The following is a 25,608-nucleotide window of genomic DNA, read 5'->3' on the forward strand; positions in this document are numbered from 1 at the left end:
TGTGTGCGTGTGTGTGTGTGTGTGTGTGTGTGTGTGTTTTCTCTGTCTTTTTCTTGCCATTCTCCCAGCCACCCGAGTGTGCCGTCTAATAAACCCAGGCGTTTGATGTGTTTTGATCTGGTCTGATTGGATTTCTTTGTGCCGGCTGAAAGACTCATTTTAGGACTTTTCCTAACACCATCATCTCTCTCATTTCAACTACCAAGAGTGCATGCCTTAAGATTTTGAATATCAGTCTGAGGCCAGACAGTCTTTGCTCAAAACTAAATTCCCATAGTGACGTTTGGACCCATGTCATTACCTCAGGGAACCTCAGTTTTCCTCTTTTAAATGGAAATGATAATATATCTCCCTCTTTGACATTTTGGTAGGGTGAACGAAAACCCTGGGCAAGGTGTTTCCCACTAGATCTGGGACAACCATAAAGGAAAATCTCTAGAAAAATGGCAGAAACCTTGCCCTTCTGAGTCCTGTTGCTACACCGTCCTAAAGAACTCCCAACTCCAACCCTCTAGCCCACCTCTTCCTTACAAACCGCTTACTCTGTTTCCTAAGTGCTTGGGGGTCAACTCTTGCTCACTCTGGTCTTCAGGGTGCGGCTTCAAGACCAGAAAAAACACAACCCCTTCTCCCTCCTCCCTAACTGGAGCAGCAGTCTCTTCTTACAAAGCCTCACTTTGCTTAACCACCTCCTCTGCCCTCACAAAAGCCTTCAGCTGGCAGACTCTTTGTATCACCTCCGAAGCCCCACCCAGATGGACGGAGCAGCCCCGTGCTGGCCCTGCCTTGGCAGCCTCAGCTCTGTTCTGTGCCCGCTCCCTCTAACGCTATTTCCTCTGGAGTCCACACTATCCTGTCCACATTTTGGTTAATTCTTTCCTTTTCTTTTCCTCTCTTTTTTTTCTCTTCTTTTCGTTTCTTTTCTTGAAACAGGGTCTCCTTATGTTGTCCAGGTTGGCCTCAAACTTGCAATCCTCCTGCTTCTGCCTCCTGAGTGCTGGGATTATAGGCGTGTACCACCATATCCAGGTTTGGTCCGCTATCCCTTACACCTACGCAGAGTTACAGTGTGACATTTGGCTGTGTGCTGGCATCCAGTCAGTCTCCTTCCAGACTACACACAGCAGCAATTGCTCTCCAAGGTCCCCAGAGAGCCCGGCAGAGGGACTCCCTGTGCCACATAGGCTCATGGGAAATAGGGCAGAGCCAGGTCAGAGGTGGTCTTCATCTCACGTCCCCTTTGATTTCTTTTCTTTTTCTGGGGGGAGGGGTGTTGAGACAGGGTTTCTCTGTGTAACCCCTGGCTGTCCTGGAACTCTCTTTATAAACCAGACTGGCCTTGAACTCACAGAGCAAATATGACCTGCTCAGCCTGTTTAGTGTTGCTTGTGTGTATATGATTTCTGAGACTTGGTAGTGGATAATCAGTGAAGGAGTTCATCCCTGAGAGAGGCTAGTTCTCCCTCTCTCAGAACTCCTTAGCCACCCGGAGTTCTTTGTCTAGGGATGAGGCCCCTGTGACATTGGCTATACCTATGATAGCTCAACAACATGGCTGCCTAAGTGACCGCGAACAATGGCAACATGGATGGACATGCTCGCATGAAAGGGGGGAGTCGTACAGTTCAGTGATCTTTTCTTCTGTGTTCTTACCCGTTTCAGCTTCCGGATGAAGAGAGTTAGAAGGAGCCAGAAGAGCGTGGCAGCCACACAGGTGCACGTGAGCGTGATCAGCTCCAGGTTCGACTTGTCCGAGGAGCCTAGGGAGAGAGAAATCACAAAGATGCCGATACAAGGAGACCCTCAAATGATGTGCCTCTGCTTGCACGAGCTGGGCATCTGCCAGTCATCTTCTAAGTCCATCTTCTAAGACACGCCATGAACTCACGCCCAGAGTACTTTCTAGAAATCCTGCTGAGTTTGGAAATGGTATTCTCAGAAATGGTTCATTAAAAATCAGAGGGGAAAGTAAAGATGGAGGGAAATTAAGGCAGAGAAAAGCTCATTAAAGTGCTAAATCCGGACCCTGTTAATCTCCCTAATTGGCTCTAGAGGAAATTCTAAAGGAAAAAAAAAAAGACATAAAAGGTCCCCTTTGGGACTCAAAAAATTCTTCAAAGCTGACATTGAAAATAAAAATAAAACCCAAGGACAGTCACAATTGCCCTAATGCTTCTTCTGGGGCAGTCACTCTGCACCACCCACAGTCTTGCTGCCTGCGTCTGGGCTTCTGACCTTGGCAACAGATAGTACCGGGGAGAGGGAAGAGAAGCCCGTGCGCCTGCCCAGTCACATCGATCCCAGGGTTAAGAGCACAAAAGCTGAGCAGTGTCCCTCCCAGATCCAGAGGGAGAGGGAGAGGGAGAGAGAGAGAGAGAGAGAGAGAGAGAGAGAGACCCAGTGCAGTCACGTGACGCTTCCTGAAAAAAAACCAGGCAGCTAGCGATCAGCGAGGAAAGAGCCCACTGGGCCGAAAGGGGTTCCCTCCTAAAGAGTCCAGGGGCAAGTCTCCGGGAATTCTGAAGAAACACCTCCTTTGATTTGACAAAGGAATTTAGGGTGATATTTGTTCTCCTTAGGCACGATGGGAGGATCTGCTGGTCAGTCTCTGCTCACACCCACCCCATGGATACCTGACAGCAATATCATAGCTTCAAGCATCAGTACCTCACTCCGGGGTTCTTTGTCTTATTTCAACTAAACTCTCTACGGCAACGGTAGATACTGGAGGAGACAGGAAAATGAGTGAAGGAGCTTAAGAATATTCAAGAATCCCGTGAGCCAAACCAAGTGTCTCAGAACAAACACGAGGTCATCGGCCTTACTTTTTTATTTTTTATCCTTTGAAAACAGGGTCTCTCACGCACGTATCCCAAGTGGGCCTCAAACTCATGTAGATCACCAAGGGTGACTTTGACCTTCCTGCCTCCACCTCTCAAAATCGAGATTATAGGTGTGTGCCACTATAATCAGTTCCTGTAGTGCTGGGGACCAAACCCAGGGCCTCGGACTTGCTAGGTGAGTGCTCTACCATCCGGGCTTCATTCCTAGCGCAGAAACCAATCTTTTTTAACTACTTCAGAGGTCTGAGGATATGACCTGGGTGGTAAAGGTGCTAGCCATGCAGACTTGATGACTTGATTTTCATTTCCTGGGCTCCGTGTGCAAAGCCGGCCGTGGTAGCACACACCTGCCATTCCCAGAACTCCTGGGTGAGATTGGGGTGGGGGAGAAGCAGGGGAGACTCCCCCAGAAGCTCACAAGCCGACTCGTGTGAAATATTTAGCATGGCGACTGAAGCAAGACAGACTGACCCTGCCTCCAAAACAAGATGGAAGGAGAGACCAACCCCCACAAAGCTAGCCTCCAATAGCCATACACGGGCTGTGGCAATGTGCCCGCCACAATCAGCAAAAGAAATTTGAAAATGCGTCAGAACTTGGGAGAGTCAATCCCCTCTGGAAGATGTATTTTAAATAGGTTTTGACTGGGCCGGGGGAAGCGGGGAAGAGCATCATGGGAGTGGTTATGGGAGGTGACTGTGTAGATGGCGGTGTGATGGGAGGGGCAGGAAGGGAATGGAGCAGTGTGGGCTCTCAGCTTCCGGCTAATGAGTTCACTAAGAGCAATGCCGCAGGCAACTGGAGTCAGTGAGGTGACCTGCAGGGAAATATAGCAAATCTGCTCTGGAAACCTGTGAGTGACAGCTGACCGAGTGCATTCTGTTCTGGGGACTCTTCTGAGGACTGGCCTACACTTACTTGCCAAGACTCCTGCCAACGCTGTGAGCTGGATTTTCTCCATTTTTTGAGTGAGGAAGTTGAGGGCGCTGAGAGATTAAGCCTTGCCTATGAGCGGCTGGTGGGGCTGCGGTTTTAAGCCAGCTGGTTAATCCACCACGCGTGTAAGGGTACTGCCACTTTCTCCTCTCCTCACGTCTTCTGAGCCTTTGAGAACCTGCTAATGGCTTCAGAGAGGCAGCGGTCTCTGTCCTGCCTGCTCGACTGTCCCTGCTCACGAAGGTATTACCTCCTCTGTTGTCCCACCGCCATCCCTAAACAACCATCTTCGGTCCTCGTCCACCCAGCTCTGCCTTTCTAGGCCACGGAGTCCACTCTGTCCTCGTCTGCCTCGGTGCCGGTGTGTGTCCTCCTCCATCACTGCCAGGATCAAATTCAGACGGCGAGCTGGCGGAACAGCTCATATTCTTTGCATGATAAGGCCCTGGCTTCTCTGCCTAAGACTGACATTTTTTTTAAAAAATTGGTCTACTTTTATTTTATGTCATGCCTATTTTGCCTGCATATTTATATCTACCAGCATCTGGAGGCCAGAAGATGGCATTGGATCCCCTTGAACTGGAGTCACAGATGGTTGTGACTCACCATATGGGTACTGGGTACCAAACCAGGACCTCTGTAAGAGCAGCCAGTGCTCTTAACTACTGAGCCATCTCTCCAGCCTTGTTCCCAATTTTAAAAATTAATTTAAAATTTTAAATGCTTAAGTCTTATATCTTCTTTTGCCCTTCAGTCTCACTATACATCCTCAGAGTGGGAAAACTGTAAGCCAAAATTCACGTGAGTATGGATTTCTTCAACTGCACGCACGCGCACACACACACACACACTTACACTTGCTTATGCTACAAATAAGTTCTGTGGTAAGACTAGCACCTTCTGAAGACCCTGTAGTGGCCCCCGACTGCCACACTTGCTGATGGCCACAGTTGCTGTCTTCACAGGGGCTTTGCACACGTTCCCCTCATGGAATGTGAAGTCACCGACTCTCTGACTGCGAGAATTTTCCCACCACATTCCGTGAGACAGGAAGCTGACCCCTAAAGTCTAATTCCACAGGCCTTACTCAAGCAAAATTCCTGTCAGTGGGACTACTTGTGTGTAAACACATATTTAAGAAGCCAACTCATTAGGACAGCTAAGGAGAATGTTCATCAGGGGCTGCCAGTGCTCCCTGCTCTTTAGAATGAATCTCAGGACTCTGGGGCATCTGTGGTCTCATTTGATAGCTCTCTCTCCTTCTACCTATCTCTTCTGTCCTAAAGAACTGTCAGGCTCGGCAGGCTGAAGCCCATAGGTGCTTTCTCTATACACTAGCCCGGCTAAATCCAACTGGGTGGTGAATGGCTATCAGTTCAGTACACAGAATAGCCTAACTGCCCAGGGCCAGAGCAACGTGGATGGGACTCGATAATCATTAGGAGTGTGTACTGGTCTCGGGGGCCATCAGTTCCTGGAAAAGGACATAGTCCGTGGCTGTTTTCCCTCAGGATGTCGAGGAGAATGTAGTCAAGCGTATAAGATAACTATAAGATAACGGCCCCTTTTGTTACGGGTTCCTACTCACTTCCACAGACAAACGCACGCCAGCTGTCATCCCAAGCTTCCTGTCATCCCTCTGGGTGCCACTCAGCAGCCAGTCTGAATTCTGAGTGGCAGTAGATCATGTCAAGGGTTTGCATTGATGGTGTCTTGAGCCATTCTGGTAGCGATGGACAGCCCATTGCACACAGCCTGAGCTATGGCACTGGCAACTCGCCTTTGCGGGACAGTTACCAGGCAGGCTTTAGGTGTTTTCACCGTAGCTAGGCATCCACACACTGGCCTGGCACGTGGCTCTGTATGGTCACAGCCGGCCAGCACCACAGGCCACAGAGCCATCAGCTCACAGAAGGCAACTGGTGGGTTCCCAAGAGGGAAATCACCAGGGAGTTTTGGTTCCAGAACTTACCCTGCCCCGGTGTGGAGGGGGAGGGGGTGAATGAGAGCAACTGCCACCAAGAACTGGGACGATGTCCTTGTATGAGCCTGTGAACAGCTGTGTGGCAGACAGGAGCCTCAGTTTCTTTTAAAAAATAAAGCTAACGCTGGATGGCGGTGGTGCATGCCTTTAATCCTGGCACTCAAGAAGGCAAAGGCCTGTCTGTGAGTTCAAGGCCAACCTGGTCTACAAACAAGAACTAGTTCCAAGATAGCCAGGACTGTTACACAGAGAAACCCTAACTCAAAAAACAAACAAACAAACAAACAAGATAATAGGGGTGCATGTGCCAACTGCTGTTAAGCATGGTTTGAAACTTCCCTCCTCTCCTTCCCTTTCTCTCAACCCCTCTGAACTTTTAAATACAGATTTAGGGGATGGCTCAGCAGTTAAGAGCACTTGTTGCTCTTGCAGAGGACCCAGGTTCAGTACCCAGCACCGCAGCTCACACCTGTCTGTGACTCCAGTTCCAGGGGATCCAACACTTTCTTCTGGCTTCCTCAGGCACCAGGCACACACACACACACACACACACACACACACACACACACACACACTACACAGATGTACATGTAGGTAATACACATGACCATAATTAGTAAGATAAAGATAAATGCAGTCTCATTTTTCCTCGTCACTGTTTGGACCTCAAATGCAGGACAGGTGGGTTAGGCTGGGTTTTGCTTTACTTCACCTCTCTTCAGTCAGGCCCACTCCGTGTACCATAGTTTGCCTTTTCGCCTAAAACAAACCCGATGTTGACACAACTGTCTGGTATCTTTTAGAGCAACCACCTTTTCATACCTGACCAGGCAGGGTGGGTGGGTGAACGAGGGGCTACTGCTGTTTTAATATGAAGTAACAAATGATGTTGCAGAGATATGTTCCTTTTGTGTTTCTACCTCAGGCCCAGAGAAAGTCAATAAAGATTTATACATATGAGCACAGATTAGATCCCATTCTAAAAGGCGAAACACGGCTGCCACCATCTGCCTCAATGGGCTTTCCCTGTCACCTGCTGGAATAGTACAACCGACCTGGAGAGCTTTGTAACAGGTTTTGACCTTTTAAAAATTTTTTTAAAGAATTTATTTATGTATTTTTTTTATGTGCATTGGTGTTTGCCTGCATGTATGTCTGTGTGTGAGGGTGTTGGATCCCCTGGACCTGGAGTTACAGATGGTCTTGAGCTGTCATGTAGGAACTGAACCTGGTTCTCTGCAAGAGCAGTCAGTGCTCTTAACTGCTGAGCTATTTCCCCAACACCTTTCTGGTGCTTTTTAAGAATCTGTAAAGACCAATTTGGACCTTCTCTTCTGGACTGTGATATGTTGATCTACTGTATTTGGATTCAATTGCGAGCACCTTTTTGAGAGGAATGAAAAAGCAAACAATTGAAACTGCAATTGGTAACATTTTTCTCTGTTACACATTTTTATCACAACAAAGCTAGTCCTTAAGCCAAACAGGAATCTGTGGTTTGGGACACCATCTGGGTGACTCACGGTAAACTCGGGAAAAATATGTAGTACTGAAAGCTTGGCTGGAGTAGAGAACCACATTAACCAACACTAATAATAACTAATCCTTCAGATTTTACCATGACACATCCTCCTCATCCTGGAACAGCCTGGGAAAGGCTACCTAGCCACTGTTCACACCCCCTCCTGGTGCTGCAGAATCCGAGATGCTAGGAAGGGAGGGAATTTCTCCCGAAGTGACTCAGCTCCTGAAACTCCCCACGGCTGAGGTGACTCCCACCTGCCATGTGACAGGAGACATGGCAGAGGACAAAGATGCAAGCATTTCCGATTCTCAGCTCTGCTTCCGAGCCTACTGGCCCTGTGATATTATTTGGCCTCCCATGGGCCTTACTAGGCTCTTATTTTCAACAACACAACCTTCTCACAGGATTGCTGCAAAATGTAAGTAGGGAGTGGGGTTGGAGATGGAGAGGGAGCTCAGTGGCTAAGAACTCTGGCAGCTCTTCTAGAGGACCTGGGTGGGATTCCCAGCGCCTACTTGTTGGCTCACAACCATCTGCAACTTCAGTTCCAGGGTCTCTGATGCCCTCTTCTGGCCTCTGCAAGCATTGCATGCGTACAATGCATAGTCACATGTGTAGACAAAACACCTATGTATATAATAATAAAAAAAGAATTAAGCAGACTAGTGTAGGCACGCTTAACACAGTGTACCACATGCTTGATAAGACAAGATATGATTGACAGGCCCAGGCCTTTCCAGCGCCCAACACCAGGTTAATGATGTCTGGGATATACTGCTCATGTCTGCCCGGTTTCCATGAGAAGAAATGAGATGGGAATGTTTGAGGTCTAATTATTTTGCTCTAAGAACTATCTACAAAGGTCTTAACTCACCCTAACTGAAATCTGGTACCATTTTTAGAAATCTCTGCTACGGTGAGGTTTATTCTATAGTTTGGAGATGAAAGTTTAAAAGAAAAAAAAAAGTGTGTATATTTAGGGCCCTTAGCCTCCTGTGTACAATTAGGAACAGGTCATTCATCTATTTGAGTATGGTTTGTTAGTTGTGACACTCCTGAAAATTCCCAGCATCTATGAGATGAGAAACATGAAGGCCCAAGTTAGTTTGGAATTCAGGAAGATGGGTGGGGACAGGCTGCACGTCAGAGGAGCCGGGAATGGAGCACGGACCATGGTGCAGAACACAGAGACACATGTTTTGTTTTGTTTTTCTGTTTTCTTGAGCTATTTTTATTCTTATACCTCGGGATCTAATTAGGGGATGCGGTCCTTGCTTCCTACGGTGTGGGTTCTGTCTCAAGCAGATGTGAGTGTGCGGTTGCTGTGACCCATGCTTGCAAACTGTGACGCCACGTCTGGCGCTTAGGCTGCAGCCCCTTTGCGTCTTCTCGCAAGCCACCGGTCATCTTTAACAGATGCTTCTAATGGTATTCATTCTCTGAGGGGCTTTGTCCTATGCACAGTAACATCTTAGAGTACAGTAATGCCTAAGAAACTTTTTTTTTTGTAAGAAAAGTTCTTGCATGGAACATCGCCATGGGCCTCCTTGAGAAGGGTTAGAGCTTAGGTTAAGTCTCTGGTTACAAACGGGCCAAACATGTTCATTTCAGAAATGATCTCGATTGCTAACACCTTGACTGTGGTTGCGCCACTTGTGCTCAAGGTCTAGTCCAAACCAAACAAAACCCGGGATTATTTAAAGAAGCCACTTTGACTCCACAGTTCATTTATCCTTTTCAGATACAAAAATAACACATTGTTTTATCTCTGAGTATTAAGACTCCTCTTTCAAAGGAAATAAAACGAGCAGACCGCTTCCTTCCTGACTGATTCCTGAACCTCTTTAAAATCTGTTAAACATAGCCACAGACACAACCCATGTGCCTAGATTTCCTAAACTCAACGGGACAAGATAGGAGTATACCAGGAAACCACGTCGCAGCTTGGGGATGCTTCAGTGCCCCTCAGGGACGTGAGTCATGCATTCAAGGGCGAGAATCCAAGCTCAGTGATCAGATGATCTGCAGATAACTGTGGTCAACTGCTCTGAACAGTGTTACGTGGCCACGTGAATTCAGGCAGCTCAGTATACTTCAAGAAAACGGACCTTCTCATACGTGCAGGCTTCTCTGAGTTCTGTGTACTGTCAACCTGCCAACTGCCTCTGTTTCACATTCTCGCCTTCTACAGAGCCGACACCTACACCCCGAAACTTCACCCTCTATGTGAGAGGCTTTGGAGAGCTGGCGCAGGCAAGTGCTGGGTCACAGATGTCATAAAGCACAAGGCCATGTGACGTGGGTCCCCAGAAGCCCAGGCTATCCCGGGAAGATTTACAGCTGGCGTGCACGCTCTTACTTCACGTCAGGGTTTCTCTCAAAGCGCCAGCTCTGTAGCCACTGCAAGCCATATTGCCCACTAGAGAACCTGGGAACAGGTGCTCAGCAAGGCAAAGCAGCCCTGTGGTGGGCTGAGGTGAGTCTCTGGAGAAAATGAACTTTCTTCACCAGGGCTGTCACTGCCTAGCTGTGAGAGCCAAGTTATCGCATCCTGCCTCTGGGAGCTTCCTAACTGCTCCACACACCCAGATCGGTTATAACACCTTAGGGTGAGGCGGAGGGCACCTCTTGTTTTCCTGGCCTGATAGAGCTGCTGCAGTAGCAGCACCTGATACCCACGCCAAAGATGGAGGAGAAAGGAGCTGTGCAAGCGAGATGCTTGCTCAGTCCCTCTTGATGTGTGGCAGAACTGGAAGGCTCACTTAAAACAAGGAGGATCTGGAAGGCAGAAGACCATTCCCTCAGGCTGTTTGGGGACCACTGCCCTCTTTCTGCCACCCATGGATTTGTGGTAGGCTAGCTTCAGCCTGGCTTCTCCCGAGAAGCAGCCACACGCTCTCACGTACACTGTTGTGTACTGTGGAATGGCTACTGAACACATTCCATCTTTCCACATTGGATCTCAACATGCCACTCATTCATTGATGTTGGTATCTAAGAGGCGCCCATGCCCAATGCTCTGAGGTTGAAAATTCTAGGGTTGGCACGGTGCTTAGCATGGGAAAACTGAAGCCCGGGTTGAAACTGTTTTCCAAATGGAAACCACATGACTGCAGGCAGGGTAGGACCCAGCTACTGTGTGCTGTGCTCTGCAACAGACTCCTGGGATCCAGGAAGCGCATAGGGCAGTCTCTGAGGTGTGAGCTATTCTCTATGTGTTGCTTCTGAGACTATTTTGTGTCTCTTCATGTTAAAAACCAGCTAAGAAAAAAGTAACTCATGTTTAATTTCTAGGACACAGAAAAGGGGGTGGGGGGAAAAAAAAAAAATTTATGGGAGCCCCCCCCCCCCCCCCCCCCCCCCCCGTTTCCTTTCTTCCTGGCCTGATTTCTCACAGATGTGGACCCCTAGGGGCATTGTGAGTCACATCATCCCACAGTGTCAGCCAGGCTCCCTTCTTCCTGGAAGTACTTCCCTTGCTGAGAATGCTGGGCTCCCGAGGACAGCCACCTTCTGCTTCCAGACAGAGCCTGAGTGTCAGTAGTGTCCAGGACAGAGAAAGGGGTAGGGAAAGGAGCCGCTGGGCTGCCAGAGGAGACCAGGAGGTGGGAAGTTAAGCCTGCAGGGAAGCAGGTGTCCAGACTGCCACTGTTTACCTTGCACGGTGAGGTAGGCTGAGCTTTCCACGGAACCCTTCTGGTTGGTGGCCCTGCACCTATAGACACCTTCATCCTCTTCTGTGACTCTTTCAATAAACAGCGTGCTGTTTCCCGGTCCTAAAATAATTCCTGGGGGAGAGAGAGAGATGTTTAGATTAGTGGCTCCGGAGGACAAAGAAACAGCTGCAGGAAGCCCAGCTCCTTCCTATCCTAGGCTCCCAGAAGACGTTCTGTGCTCTGCTTAACTCCGGAGCAGGTCATTCACTCTCTCGCTAACCAGCATCTGCCCCATGCCTGCCCTGTCCTGAGCCAAGCGCTCTGCAGTACCCTGGCCACAGCTTGATGCTTCCAAACACTCAGAAAGGGCTGTCCTGTCCCCCTGGCACTGAGAAAACAGAAACTCCCCAGTATTAGGCGATATGACCAAGAAGAAGCAGCGTAATCCACAGCATATTCATGGAATAGGGTCCTTTGCCATGTGGCTTGTCATGTGCTATAACATGGGAGTAAAGAGCTTGGGCTAGCTGTGTTTAAATCCACACTTTAGCCCTCTAGACAACTTATTTACTCTGTCTGTGTTTTATTCCCCCCAGTATTGATATAAAATGAAAGCCATTCCCACTCAATATATACACATTGTGGTAGTGAGTGCTTGGTAGATGTAAGTACTTCGTATTCAGTACTCCACAGGCCGGGGTAATGGAAGTTCTCCATTACCAGGGGGAGTTTCCAGACTCCCCTGAAAGGCTCTGAGACACAGGCATCTACACCAAGTACTGTCACCGAGTATTTACTTGGTATGAATCTTCCATCAGTCCGAGTCTGGCAAACAGACAGCCAACAAGAACGCAAGTTAGTACCTCAGGAAGGCTGCATGGGGAGGAGGTGGCCCTTGAGTGGCAGCCTGAAGGACTGTCAGGCAACTCCCTTACTCCTAGGCTATTTTATTAGTCTTCCTTCTGTCTTCCCTCCCAATTAAACCCAGGGACTGACACCAGCACTCGGTCCCTGAGCGTTCCCCTGCCCCTTTAATCTTTTCGAAACTAGACTTTTGAAGAAGTAATTTGTTCATTCCTATGAAAGCCCCTTTTTATGCACCAGACAGCTTTAGATACTGGTGAGACCATAGGAGGCACACAAGTCACACACCTTTGCTTCCAGAAGCTTCCCAGTCTAGTTTACAGCAAAGTCTTTGAAGGGAGCAAGAGGAAGGAGGGTCAGAGGAGGCTGTTGCAGACAGGGCAAACAGGGACAGCTCTTTTCAGAGGTGGCTTCTGAGCGGGGCCAAGCAGAAAAATTGTTGTTTTCACAGAAGAAGATTCGGGTCCTAGCACCCACATGGTGACTCATGATTATCACTAACTCCAGGTCCAGGGGAGCCAATGCCCTCTGACCTCTGTGGGCACCAGGCATGCATGTGGTACACTCAGAAACATCAAATAAATACGTCTGAAAAAGAAGAAGAGGAGGAAGAAGACCTCTGTGGCCAGTGCGCAGTAAGCAAGCAGAAGAGAAATGGCGGGGACCCAGACCCTGGCTCCCCTGTCCCTAGGCATCATAAGGATTAAGGCTTTGTTGTGTTCTCCACTGCTCAAAAGCCACTAGAGAGAGCCGGAGAGAGGGCCCAGCAGTTAAGAGCACATGCTGCCTTTCCGGAGGACCTGGGTACAATTCTCAATACCAACCAACATCAGACAGCTCACAACTGCCTGTAACTCCAGTTCCAAGAGATCCCAAGGCCTCTCCTAGATACACTCATAACATATAAAATACACTTACATCCATCTAAAATAATAACAACTCAATCTGCTGGAGAGCTGAGTGTGGTAGTACACTCCTGTAACCCTCACACGTGATGGGGAGAGATAGGAAGATTAGGACCTGAAGGGTTAGCCTCAGCTACACAGTGAACTTAAGGCCATCCTGTGCCACGTGATCCTATTTCAGAAACACAAGCGAGCAAATCAACAAAACCACCCTCGGCCAAAACCACCCACTGCAGGATGGACTGGGGATGTAGCACAGTGCTGGCGTGTTTTCCTTACAAGAACAATGTCCAGGCTCCCCGGCATCACAAGAAAAAAAATGAAACAGAAGACATCAGTCATCCCATGGCATGGGCAGAGGCAGACATGGAAAGTGGATGGCTGGTGGAAAGAGTCTCCTACTGAAAGGTTCCTACTGGAGTGTTGAGGCCACAGGAGAGACCCACTTTGGTTTGTTTGTTTGTTTCTGAAGAACCAATCCACTTGCTTATGGACTGGGGTGTTCTGTGTGAGGAAGGGCAATGAAAAGCTGGCTTCTAAGCCAGTGGTGTAGACAACTGGGGGGTGTAGGGGAGTGAACAGGGGATGCGGTCAAGAATTCTGGCTGTTTCCATACACTGTAAGGTCAAGATGGTTACTGCACACCCGAAGGGAGGATTCATCTGGAGCACGGGGGGGGGGGGGTCAGGACTTGAAACCCTGTGGGCTCAGCACTGAGAAAGCAGTTGAGTCCAAAAAGGCTGCAGACAAATATCGTGGGCTCAGCCAGACCAGAGGGAGGAGTGAAGTCTACAGCCCTGAGAACTGGAGACTTCAGAGCAGGGGAGGGAAGTGACCCAGGTGGGGGCAGGGAGGAGCCCAGGAGGGGATCAGAAAACCAGGAGACTTCTGGAACCGACAAAAGACATTTTCTCACAGGCAGCGCTGAGCTGTGCTCAGAGAGTCTCAGGAAGGAAGCTAACCACCCACTTTAATGAAGTGTAGAAGAAAGCCTGACCAAGGTCACAGAAAGAGACGTGGGGGGGGGGGTGACCGAGTGGAGACAGCGAGGAGCTTCCTTTTTAGCGAGTGTCTGCACAGCAGCGTGGCTGGAGAAGAAAATGCTTTAGGATTTGATTTTCTTCTAGTCTACGTGTGTGTGTTGCCTGTGCATATGTGTGTGCACCACACATGTGCAGTGCCCACAGAGGCCAGGAGCAGGGGTAGAATTCCCTGGAGCTGCAGTTAGAGATGGTTAGGAGCTGCCAAATGGGTGCTGCAAATCTAATCTGGGCTCTTGCCAGTGTACTTAACCAATAGCCATCTCTACAGTCCGAGAAAGGAACTTAAAAAAAAAAGATTTATTTTTCTGTTTTGAAGAATGAGGGGAGGGGGGATGTGTAGGAGTGCAGATGCCCAGGGGGGCCGGAGGCATCAGATCCTTCGTACCGAGAGTCCCAGGTGTTTCAGAGCTGACTGGTGTGAGTCCTGGGAATCAAACTGGGCTCTTCTGGAAGAGCAGTTCCTGATATTAACTGCGGAGCCTTCTCTCCAGCCCAGAAATTCTTTCTCAAGATGCAAAACTTTACATCATTTTTATGTGCTGACAGAAATAATCTTGGAGAGAGCAGGGTGTGGGGGGTACAGTGCCCGGATTAGAGTCCAACAGCTCAGGTGGCCTGGGAAGGATGGGAAGGAGCAGGGCAGGACTGTCGGTTTCTTATTTCCTTCCTTCCTTCCTTCTTTCTGGAGACAGGCCCTTGCTACCCAGCCAAGGCTGACCTTGAACTCATGATCTTTCTACCTACACCCCTCGACTGCTGGAATTACAACCCTTTCCATGTCTCCCAACTGCACTTCACTCCACCTCAACTTCACATCTTTTTTGATTATTGTCACACATATACAGAATATATAATTACATATGTAAGTGGATGGATATGTGAATACAACCTGCCGAATCTGTCCATGTATGTACATGGTCATATATACACACATATATGGACACACACACACTTATATATACATATATATGTTTTCAAGGCTAACCGTTTGGTGTTGGGTAACCAATTAGGTTTCTCTCTTTAGCTCTTCATCTAGGGATGGGGCCCCCATGAGATGTTCCCCATTTGTGTGGGCATGCCAATTGGCAAAGTCATTGTCATTTTCTTGATTAATGATTAACATGACCTTGTGTTGTATAGGAAAGCAGGCTGAACAAGCCAGTAAGCAGAACTCCTCCACAGTTTCTGCTTCAGTTCCTGCCTCCGGTTCCTGCCTTGGCTTCTCTCAGTGATAGATTGTGACCTGCCAGCCAAATAAATTCTTTCCTCCCCGGGGTTGGTTTTGGTCAGTGTATTATCTCAGTAACTGAGAGGCTAACTAGGTCAACCGGACAGCATCATAGAAGGGAGCGATGGACCATTTTATCTTTCTGTACCACTATTGAGCAGTGTCATGTAAACCAAACAAAAACCAAACCATTCCGCTGCTGCGGTGGGTGACGAAATGATGCTCCATGTGTGCTCTCTGAACTTTCCTCCGTGGGTGTGTGCTTCGTCTCTTTCCCAAATATCTGTTCTGGGTGACTGGCAAATTGGGGGGGGGGGTTCTGAAGTCAAGAGTGGTTCTAACCCTGGCTCGGAGGGGAGGAGGGAGGCCTGCGGATATTTGACTGTGGAAATGACATCATGGAAGTGGCATTCGGGGGAGTTTAGTCTAGCAGAAGGCAGGACAGGCTGGAATGAGGAAAGAGCAGCATGGGGCAGTGCCGGTTTCCTACTTGAAATTCAGGCAAGGGGTGGTAAGGCCTACACCCACCTCCATCCCCTCACCCGGGTCACCCCCCCCCCCACTCCACATGCCTGGATGGGAGGAGGGGAAGAGAAGAGGGAGGAAAAAATGGAAGTGCATACTGGGAAGGAAAAACCTGCAGGAACTGGTGCTTTATTGGCTAAAGCAATAGAAAGAGATGAATCCAAGGTGATACCAGTATTTTAAGCCCAGATAAGAGGAATCCCACGTTCTTCACAGAATTCTCCCCTGTGACTCTGGCTAAGTTCATAAGCCCCTTTGACCATTGTTTTTTTCTCTGTAAAATGAGGGTAACACTGTCTTTGCGTTGTAAGCATTCCAAAACCAGGAAGAATAGATATGGGTGAAGAACTGGCAGAAGGTTTGAGGGGTGCAAGTTTGGAGGTGTAGCCCAGTGGTGGAGCACTTACCCAGCATGCCCAAGGTTATGAGTTCCATCCCCAGCAGCACGGAAGCAGGAGAGGAAGGAGCAAGCAAGACAGTTGGAGCAGCAGGATTGGAGAGGCTTTGGGGAAATGTAAGATACGGGGGGGGGGGGGATGACTAACAATCAGAGACTGAGATTGGCTGAGGGGTGCGGAGTGAGAGCTCATCTTGCTGCCCACATCTCCTCACGGTGGTCTGAACCTCTCCCATCCCTCAAGTACCAGCTGAATACCACCAATGAAGTAGAAAGGCGGGGCTACTCTCGGTGGAGGTTCTTCCCAGGCCTTAAACACTCTTCTCCCATTTTTTTTTTTTGTGGTAGCCAAGTTTAATATTATTTAGTATAGTTTGTATTTCTTTTTTTTAAATATTTATTTATTATGTATACAATATTCTGTCTGTGTATATGCCTGCAGGCCAGGAGAGGGCACCAGACCTCATTACAGATGGTTGTGAACCACTATGTCGTTGCTGGGAATTGAGCTCAGGACCTTTGGAAGAGCAGGCAATGCTCTTAACCTCTGAGCCATCTCTCCAGCCCTAGTTTGTATTTCTTGTACCTGCTTATAAAACTTTTTCTACTCATATCATCAAGCGCCCTCCTTGAATGCTTTCTTCATAAAAAAAATCTCTAAAAATATTTACTGGAAAGCAGGTGGACGCCTTTAATCCCAGCACTTGGGAGGTAGAGACAGAGGCAGGACAGTCAGAACTACATAGTTAGACCCTTTCTTGAAAAAAACAAAGAAGCAAACCAAAAATAAATTAAAAAATAAATGAATGAAAGGAAAATAAAAGAAAAATATTTACTGGAGTTTTGCTTTTTTCTTATTTGGGTTTTCTTTTGGAAAGCAGTGTTTGGGGGACCTCTACCATACAGACAGATAGGCACGACAATGTCACTTGGGGGGGGGTGCATGGAAAAGGTCTCACTATGTAGCCCTTGTTATCCTATAACTTACTCTGGAGAGAAATCAGCCTGCCTCTGCCTTCTGAGTGCTGGGATTAGAGATGTGTTGTACCGCGCTCAGCTCAGTGTCAACGATCGAGGAAAATGTTCTTTTCCTGCTGAATTTTGGTGCCAGTTCTGAGATGGCAAGTTTCTATATAGTCGTGTTTCTGTTTCTAGGCTCTCTACTCTTTCAGGGGCCCATTTGTCTATGTCTGTACAGCATTTAAATCATGATGCTTCATAACGTATCTTTAAGAAGACCTGTGTTGACTTATTTTTATTTCATGTGTATGGATTGTTTGCTGACACGTGTGTCTGTGTACCACGTGCATGTAATGCCCACAGAGGTAATCAGATCCTCTGGAACTGGGATTACAGATGGTTGTGAGTCACCCCGTGGGATGTGCTACACAGGGCCTCTGGAAGAGCACCCCTAACTGCTGAGCCGTCTCTCCAGCTACCTTGATAATGCATCTTGCAGGCTTATATGGTCTTAGATCCCTTCTTTTTGTCAAGAAACTCTTGACTATTCTAGTATACTTTACTCGACTGTTAAGTTCTGCAAAAAAAAAAAAAAAAAAATCATGGCTGGGCTATTGATGGGCAACCTATTAAACTTACAATTCTGCTTGATAATAAACATCCTACCCAGAAAGAGCAACTATTTTGAGTTTTTTTTCTTTTCTTCTTTTGAATCTGAGTCTCTTTTCTCCTGCCTCTTCTTCTTGGGCTTCTTTTATATCGCTGAATGCTTTTATTTTTCTTTTCAAATAAATTGCCTTTAAAGTTACATTGATTTCCGGATATACAGTAGTTTTTATTTCATATGTCTGTGTGCTTTGCCTTGCAGCATGTTCTGTACTCTACATGTATGCAGCTGGAGGCTAGAGGAGGGCATCAAACGCCCTGGAACTGAAGCCACAGGCAATTGTAAGTGGCTGTATGGATGCTGGGAATTCAGCCTAGGTCCTCTGCAGGAGGAGCCAGGGCTGAGCCAGCACTCCAATCCAGGTGTGTATACTTTTCTATGTTATGCAAACTGCTATTAGGTTCTTTGAGGGGTTCACTCATATCTGAAACTGGAGTTACAGGCAGTTGTGAGCTGCCGTGTGGATGCTCAGGTTTGAACCTGGGTCCCCTACGAGAGCAGCCAGTGCTCTTAACCACTGAGCCGTCTCTCTAGCCTCTTACTTCTCTTTTCTACTACGTATTTTTTTCCACACTTATTTACCTGAGGCACTGGCGCCTCACACACTGAGGCTTCTTTCCTCCACAACATGGGTACCGAACTCAGATTGTCAGGCTTGCTGGCAAGCTGTTTTACCTGCTGAGCCATCTTGCCAGCCCAGAACCCTCTATACTATATGAATCTGTTTATATTGGGCTGATAGGGAGCTGGGCAAGATGCAGTGATGTAGTTACCTACAGAGTAGAGAAGCCAGCAAAATCGGTGTGGGAAATGTGAGGGAACCGTGTCTACGAAGCTTAGACAGTCTGTCATCGGTCTAAAAGTGGGAACTATACCCAGTTCACACCCGTGGGCACTGGGGATTTAATACGAAGACTGTCTTCTTACGTTTTAAAGAAAAGCCAGAAATCTGACATTTTTATGTTCGAACTCATCATTTTTTTTACCCCCCCCCCACTTGTTTTGCTTTGTTTTTCGAGACAGGGTTTCTCTGTGTAGCCCTAACTGTCCTGGAACTCACTCTGTAGCCCAGGCTGGCCTTGAACTCACAGAGATCCGCCTGCCTCTGCCTCCTGAGTGGGGGATTTAAAGGTGTAGGCCACCATTGCCTGGCTCAAACTTATCGTTTTTTAATGTTGGTCAACATGTCCGCTTAGCGCATTCACTGTGAGGGCTAATAAAACACTTCTATTAAAAACAATAAGTAAGCATTAACCATGAGTCAAAGAAACAGCAGTTGCTCAGTTGTGTGGTTTATCATGGACTGCAAAAAAATTCCAGACCCAAGACCAGGGGTCCTTTCAGGGAGACAACAGAGTCTAAAGCTGGGAGACAGACAGGACCTTGGTTCACAAAACTCTGACATTTACCGGTGGCTAGCATCTTCGCAGGGTCATGGCTGATCTACCCAGCGTACGTTTTTACTAACCTTTACAGTGAATGGACAAAGTGAACATGTTGGTCAACGTTAAAAATGAAAAGTTTGAGCTAGGCAGTGGTGGCTCACACCTTTAATCCCAGCACTCAGAAGGCAGAGACAGGCAGATCTCTGTAAATTCAAAGCCAGCCTGGTCTACAGAGCAAGTTTCAGGACAGAGCTGTTGCACAGAGAGACCTTGTCTCGAAAGATATCTTCCACTGCTATTAGACCCCTGCTCTGCCTGGCACCCCATGCCTGCCCTACTCTGTCGTGTATCGTTCTGCAGTCAGATTGAGGACTTTCTTATTTATCCACTCCAGTATGGAGAACAGTAACTCTGCCTTAGCTTTCCTGAGTCCCCAGTATCTAGCACTGTGCCAAATAGCCGGCTGGCCTCCCGCGACCGGAGAATGACAAAATGCTTGAAGACCCTGGGCAATGGAGTGCAGGGCAGAGGAGGGATGGTTTTGCGGTCTTAGCGAGTCTTCACTTCCGGTTGCCATTAGTGCCTACTCTGTATGCAGTAGTTCACATACGCGCATGCTCAGCTCTCTTCGGAATCTACATTTATGCCGCTTGACTTTATCGTCCTAAGTTTCAAACACGCCCAGGTTTCTGGAGCATAGAAATAATTCAGGGGGCTGTGTAGGTGTTGGTAGCCCCACAGAGACAAATGAAGTTTCACTCCAGGTTCTGTTCCTGGGAATCTTTTATGAGCCCAGAAGGGTATGAAGGTGAGACTTACTGTAAGACCCCAAGGAGCTGCTAAGTTGGTGGATGATAGAGGCGTCCAATCAGTCTGTGATCAGCTGATCCAGTCGGGAAGTCTACATGTGTCTAAACGTGTCTAGCTATTTTAGCATTTGGTATTTCCAAGGGGCTTTGTAAATTATTTATTTTCCACTAATGCCTTGAGGTGTTGGACAATGGCAAGAGTATAGCATTTGAACACAACTCACTAAACCTGAAGAGTTTTTGATTCATGTATTTGTTTAATAAATGCACACTGTGTTTGCACTTCCTGCCCCTCCCACACAGATGACCCTGTTTTTTTAACTGGCTTGCCAATCTGAAAAGGGGGCTCCTTTCTTGTCACGTGACCATCTTGACTTCTCACATCGAGGTCATGCCATTGGATTTAGCTAAACTTGCTCTTCATCTTTATTTTAAGATTTATTTTTTATTGTTTAATTCTCTCTCTCTCTCTCTCTCTCTCTCTCTCTCTCTCTCTCTGTGTGTGTGTGTGTGTGTGTGTGTGTGTGTGTGTGTTCATTTGAGTGTAGATGCCCTGGAGGCCATTAGAGGGCACCAGATCCCCTGGAGCTGGAGTTACAGGCAGTTGTGAGCCAACCCACATGGGTGTTGGGAGCTGAATACAGATCTGTATGATATAAATACATGTGGACACTCCTGACCAATAAATGCTTATGATGTGTTCACATTTGCCTGCCTGGAAGGTTGGATTTGTTTCTGCCACAAGACATAGTTGTCTACATACAGTGGTTTTTCTAGTTTCTGTTTTAATACAGGGAAATAATGTTGTGTTGTATAGAGGCTAAAGTTTAAAAAATAAATTATGGGAGTAAATATCATACTGCAATACATGGCTGCTAAAAAGGAGAAAGGATGGTGTATATTGACATGGCTAGATCTCTATAAATCCCCTCAAATAATACATTACACCCTGCGATTTCAGCTCAGGTACCAACCTTCCCTTATAATGCCACTACCAGGCACTTACTATAATCCATTGTTTGGCTTGGTTTTTCTTTTTTCTTTCTTTTCTCCAGTTGTTGGTTGCTTATTTTCTGGGACAGGGTTTTTCTGCGTAGCTCTGGCTGTTCTGGAATTCACTACTTATACCGGACTGGCCTTGAACTCACAGAAATCCTTCTGCGTTTGCTTCCTGAGCACTGGAATTAAAGGCGTGCACACACTGATGCCTGACTTCTTTTGTTTCCTCTTTCTTCATCGCAATTTTCTGACTTTATACAATATGCTTTGCTTGTTACATTTATTGCCTGCAATTTTTCTTTGTACTAAGGTGTGGTGGATTCAGTGTTGTACAGGGGATACTAGTTGAATGAACTGAGACTGAATTCCATTTAGTATGTTTAAAAAAAAAACAACAACAAATCTACATGTCATACAAAATGTGAAAAGTGGAGCTGGATGTGGTGTAGGCCACCTTTAATTTCAGCACTTGGGAAGTTGAGGTAGATGGATCCTTGAGAGTTTGAGCCCAGCGTTCCAGGCCAGCCAGAGCTCCACAGTGAGACTTTGTCTCAAAAAAAGAAACAAACAAACAAAAAACCAAATTAAGCAAAAAGGGTGAAAAGTGGAATCATAATAAGATGGCAATTTAAGCCACTAATATACATTAGTTTTCTAGAAGGAGATATTTTTTTCCAGCATGGTCAAACATCCTGCTGCCAAGCTTTGAATCATATTAACTAGAACGCTTGGGTTTAAAATCGCCGTTAGAGTTGCTGGTTCAATTTTTTCTAACTACTTAATTATTTGTTTGCTTTTTTGGGGCAGAGTTTCTCTAACAGTACTGGTTGCCCTGGAAATCACTCCGTAGACCAGGCTAACCTCGAACTCAGAGAGATCCGCCTGCCTCTGCCTCCCGAGTGCTGGGATTAAAGGCGTGCACCATCACTGCCTGACCCAACTTTCTTTTCTTTTCTTTTTTCTGGCCCAAGTTTCTTTTTTTTTTTTAAATATTTATTTATTTATTATGTATACAATATTCTCTCTGTGTGTATGCCTGCAGGCCAGAAGAGGGCACCAGACCCCATTACAGATGGTTGTGAGCCACCATGTGGTTGCTGGGAATTGAACTCAGGACCTTTGGAAGAGCAGGCAATGTTCTTAACCTCTGAGCCATCTCTCCAGCCCCTGGCCCAAGTTTCTTAAAGGAAATTTCTGAAGTGGCTTTAAATATACTTTTGTCATTTTACATTACAAAATTATGCAAAGTGATCTTCTCAGCTTGGTTGTTATAAAGTCAAAGAATTGATCAACTTTGAGAAACACTGAAGATGCCTTGTTTCCTATAAGTTCAGCCAAGACTTAATTCTTCAAGTAAATCCTAAATTCTTTCCTATATCATTTTTTTTCTTTAATGAATGCTAAGATACTATGCAAACCAAACACCTGTTTTAAAATGGATTTCCTTGCCGGGCGGTGGTGGCGCACGCCTTTAATCCCAGCACTCGGGAGGCAGAGGCAGGCGGATCTCTGTGAGTTCGAGACCAGCCTGGTCTACAGAGCGAGTTCCAGGACAGGCTCCAAAGCCACAGAGAAACCCTGTCTTGAAAAAACAAAAAACAAAAAAATGGATTTCCTTATGATTTATTTTCAGTAAATGCTTGGTCTGTCTGTGTCTTGCTTGCATTCACATACATGCGACTGTGTAAGCGAAAATGTAAGAAGTCCTGGTACGGACAGCATTTTCTGCGTTTGGTTTGCTCTTTGGTGAAGGCCAGCTGAAGGATTAGCTGACCCTGCTGAATGAAACAAGTTCACGATTTGATGGGATGGAGGGCGCCAAAGTTGTTTGATTCAACTGCTTTAGAGTGGCTGAGCCCTGGAAACAGTGTACAAAGTTCACCCAGCAGATTATCTGAGAGCATCTTTGTTTGCCTTAACTGGGCAGAGTGGTGATCCAGGGGCATGACTATGGGTATGCGCCAAGTTAGGTCTTGGTTAAACTCTCTTAAGCTTGGATTTGAGAGAAGGAGGATTTCCAGGAAAATTCTGGATGTCTGGAATAGAAAACCACACCCAATGGCACAGGTGCACTTAAAGCCGCAAAGGAGCACCGTCCTCAGTTTAAGGATCTCGTAGACTGGGGTTGGAGTCCTCCCGCTCTGAGTGACCATTCGGTGTCTTTGGACAGGGTTCAACGCTACTAGGAAAGTGTGCCTCCGCACCCCACGACCTTAGGTCTCTTTTATTCTCTCTCTCTCTCTCTCTTTCTCTCTCTCTCTCTCTCTCTCTCTCTCTCTCTCTCTCTCTCTCTCTCCTCTGTCTCTGGTTTCCACTCGTGGTTTAGGAAGAAGATGACAGCATGACTACAACATTGTGAGTGTATCTGTTGTCCCTGAATTGCATCGTCTGAGACTGATAAAAATTCACTCTATATGTATCTGGCTGCCATTCCTCTTCTGGAGAAATCAGGCTGATACTAGGAGCGCAGGCAAAGCAAGCAGGTGCCTTTACTCTCCCTGCCCTCCCGTGCAGCATTCTCTCACCTCTCCCTGCTTCTCCCCAAGGCCTTTGCTCCACCTACTCAATCCCTTCACAACCGCAGTTGATTCTGATCTGTCACCATGGTGCCCACTGGTACTGATCTTTGTCACCGTGATGCAGCTGTGACAGGACAGGTCACTCAGCGTGTAACCGAGGTTCAGGTGAAGAAGAGAGATTAATCCCTGCCTTCTGGTGCTTCTCTGCTGCTCCTGCTTCAGTCCGCTGGAGACACAGGATGCTCTGGATAAAATCCGACTGCTTTAACCAGCAAGGACTCTAAGTGCCTTGGACCTGCATGGACATTTCCTCTCAGTGGTGCTTCGCTCATGACTGCTCCAGGAGGCTTTGCTGAGGACTCTCAGGTCAGCCCTGCCTTCTCTCTGAGAGCTCTTCAGGAGAGGAAGGAGCTTCTCCTCAGTGTGTGTGGCTGCTCAGAGACCCTTTTCTCTGGGCCTTTTGAGATTCTAAGTTGGATCAGCTCATAGCCACATCAGTTTCACAAACAGCCTCTCTCCCACAGTGCTGCTATTTTGCCAGCTCCACCCCCTGTGGGGTACATACTTAGCCAAATCACTGTGGGGAACACCTTCAGACCCTGGTGGGGCATCTGAGAAGGAAATGGATGGAGCTGAAGGAATGTGTTAAATGTGAGTCGCCAGGCCCTGGGGCAGGTGGCCTGGGGAGGGAGAAAGACACTCAGAGCAGGTTTCTTCAAAGTGACTCCGCAACACTGTTTCAATGTGGCTGCAGATTGTCACACTGTGTAAGGGCCCAACAGAAGCGAACTATTCTGCAGGAACCGGGCTGTCTGTCTAACTCTGGGGACCAAGGCGTGCTCCCTGCGCCCGCTGTCACAAGTAATCCAATCTGTCTCTCAGGAACGTTCAGTGTTGATGGAGCTCTAGGGCCTGGTCTTTCCTCTATGGCAGAGTCTCTGTGTTACACAGGCTTTAAACCTGGCTTTGCGTCCCCTCAGCCCTTCAGAGGAAATGCATCTTCCATGTCTGCCAGCACTGCCACCCCGTCCTGGTTCTTCCAGCGGCTCTCTGCTGAGCTCTGGTTCAGACATGCAGCCCTGTCCGCACCTCTTTCAAGGTTCCCCTCATCTCTTCTTTCTAGTTAACCGACACTTAGCCATTGGAGCCTATTGCCTACAGAGTCCTAAAGCACCGAAGTTCATGCAGAAAGTGGATTTTCTCTCAGTTTTTAATGTAGTCAAGATTTTAAAAATTAAATCTACTTTTAACCAAGATATAAGACATAAAATGTGGAGGTGCTAACGGGAATGTGCGAGTTTTGATATAGGTGGGAATTGTGTGATTTTTGAAATCAAGTTAAACATATCTGTTGCCTCAAATGTTAGACACGTCTTCATGGTGAACACTGTCAAGGCATACCCTTCTGCTTTTCCGTGCGCGTGGTCTCCTTGCCACCGCAGCCGCCCCCATGTGCCCTAGCACCGGACTCTGCAGCAATTTGTTTAGCCAGGTTAGCCAACCCTTTCTCAGCTCCCCTGTTACACAGATCTGAGCCCTGTGATGAAGTCATGGCTCTTTCGTCTGGCCTCATTTTACTAACTTATCTTACGCCACCTTGAGGCCAGCTGACGTGGACAGTGAGCAAGCAGGACAAGGACGGGGACGGCTTGAAAAAGCTGCATCCCATCAGGACACTACACAGGTTGATTACTTGACCTTTTGGTTATATTTTAAAATTTGGAGTAGATTTATGTATTTAATCTTGATTTAATTTAATTTTACTATCCAGAAGTCAGAGGTTAAGGATTTAGCTCAGTGGTGTGTTCTTGCCTACCGAGCACAAGCTCCCGAGTTTGGTCATTAGTTCTGAGGGGCAGGGGGAAGACAGATCCATGTCATGTCTGCACAGCCTAGCAACTGTGCTAGATAGAAAGGAGCAGCTTCTTAAATAAACGAGTGAGGTGTGAACTGATACGGCTTTAATTTCCACCTCTTGAAAACTTGAAATTAGCTGGGCATGATGGGGCTTGCCTTTAATGACAGCACAGGGAAGGCAAAGGCAGCTACCTGCCCATGTTAGCTCAAGGCCAGCCGGGTCTATATGGCAAGTTCCCGGTCTACTATGAGCTGCACGGTGAGACCCTGTCTCAATAAAACAAAATGAAAAACAAATGAATACAGAAAACCCCTTAAAGATAACTAGATTTGGTTTCAAGACAACTTCTCTCTTCATAGATGGCATGCCCAGCTTTTAAAAATGCCTTATCTTTTTTAATACACTTTAAAGTGATTTCTAACCATGTTTTAAATGCAAGTCTGTGAAAGCTTTTACATGTAAGAGGAATACAAAGGTCTTCATTGCTGTTAGATGGTTTTGGATG

General features: G+C 47.2%; 1 protein-coding gene across 1 annotated transcript in view; it reads right to left on the bottom strand.

Annotated features, from left to right (window-relative positions):
* Flt1 (fms related tyrosine kinase 1) overlaps nucleotides 1-25,608 on the bottom strand; it is a 167,625-nt gene that overhangs the window by 44,864 nt on the left and 97,153 nt on the right. Inside the window, exons 15-16 of the mRNA XM_005344712.3 lie at nucleotides 10,945-11,076; nucleotides 1,654-1,760 (exon numbers count right to left, since the gene is read on the bottom strand). Coding sequence (XP_005344769.1) covers nucleotides 1,654-1,760; nucleotides 10,945-11,076 — 239 coding nt within the window. The remainder of the gene's footprint in view (nucleotides 1-1,653; nucleotides 1,761-10,944; nucleotides 11,077-25,608) is intronic.

The sequence above is a fragment of the Microtus ochrogaster genome, chromosome 2 (genome assembly GCF_000317375.1).
Source record: "Microtus ochrogaster isolate Prairie Vole_2 chromosome 2, MicOch1.0, whole genome shotgun sequence".
Lineage (NCBI taxonomy): Eukaryota > Metazoa > Chordata > Mammalia > Rodentia > Cricetidae > Microtus > Microtus ochrogaster.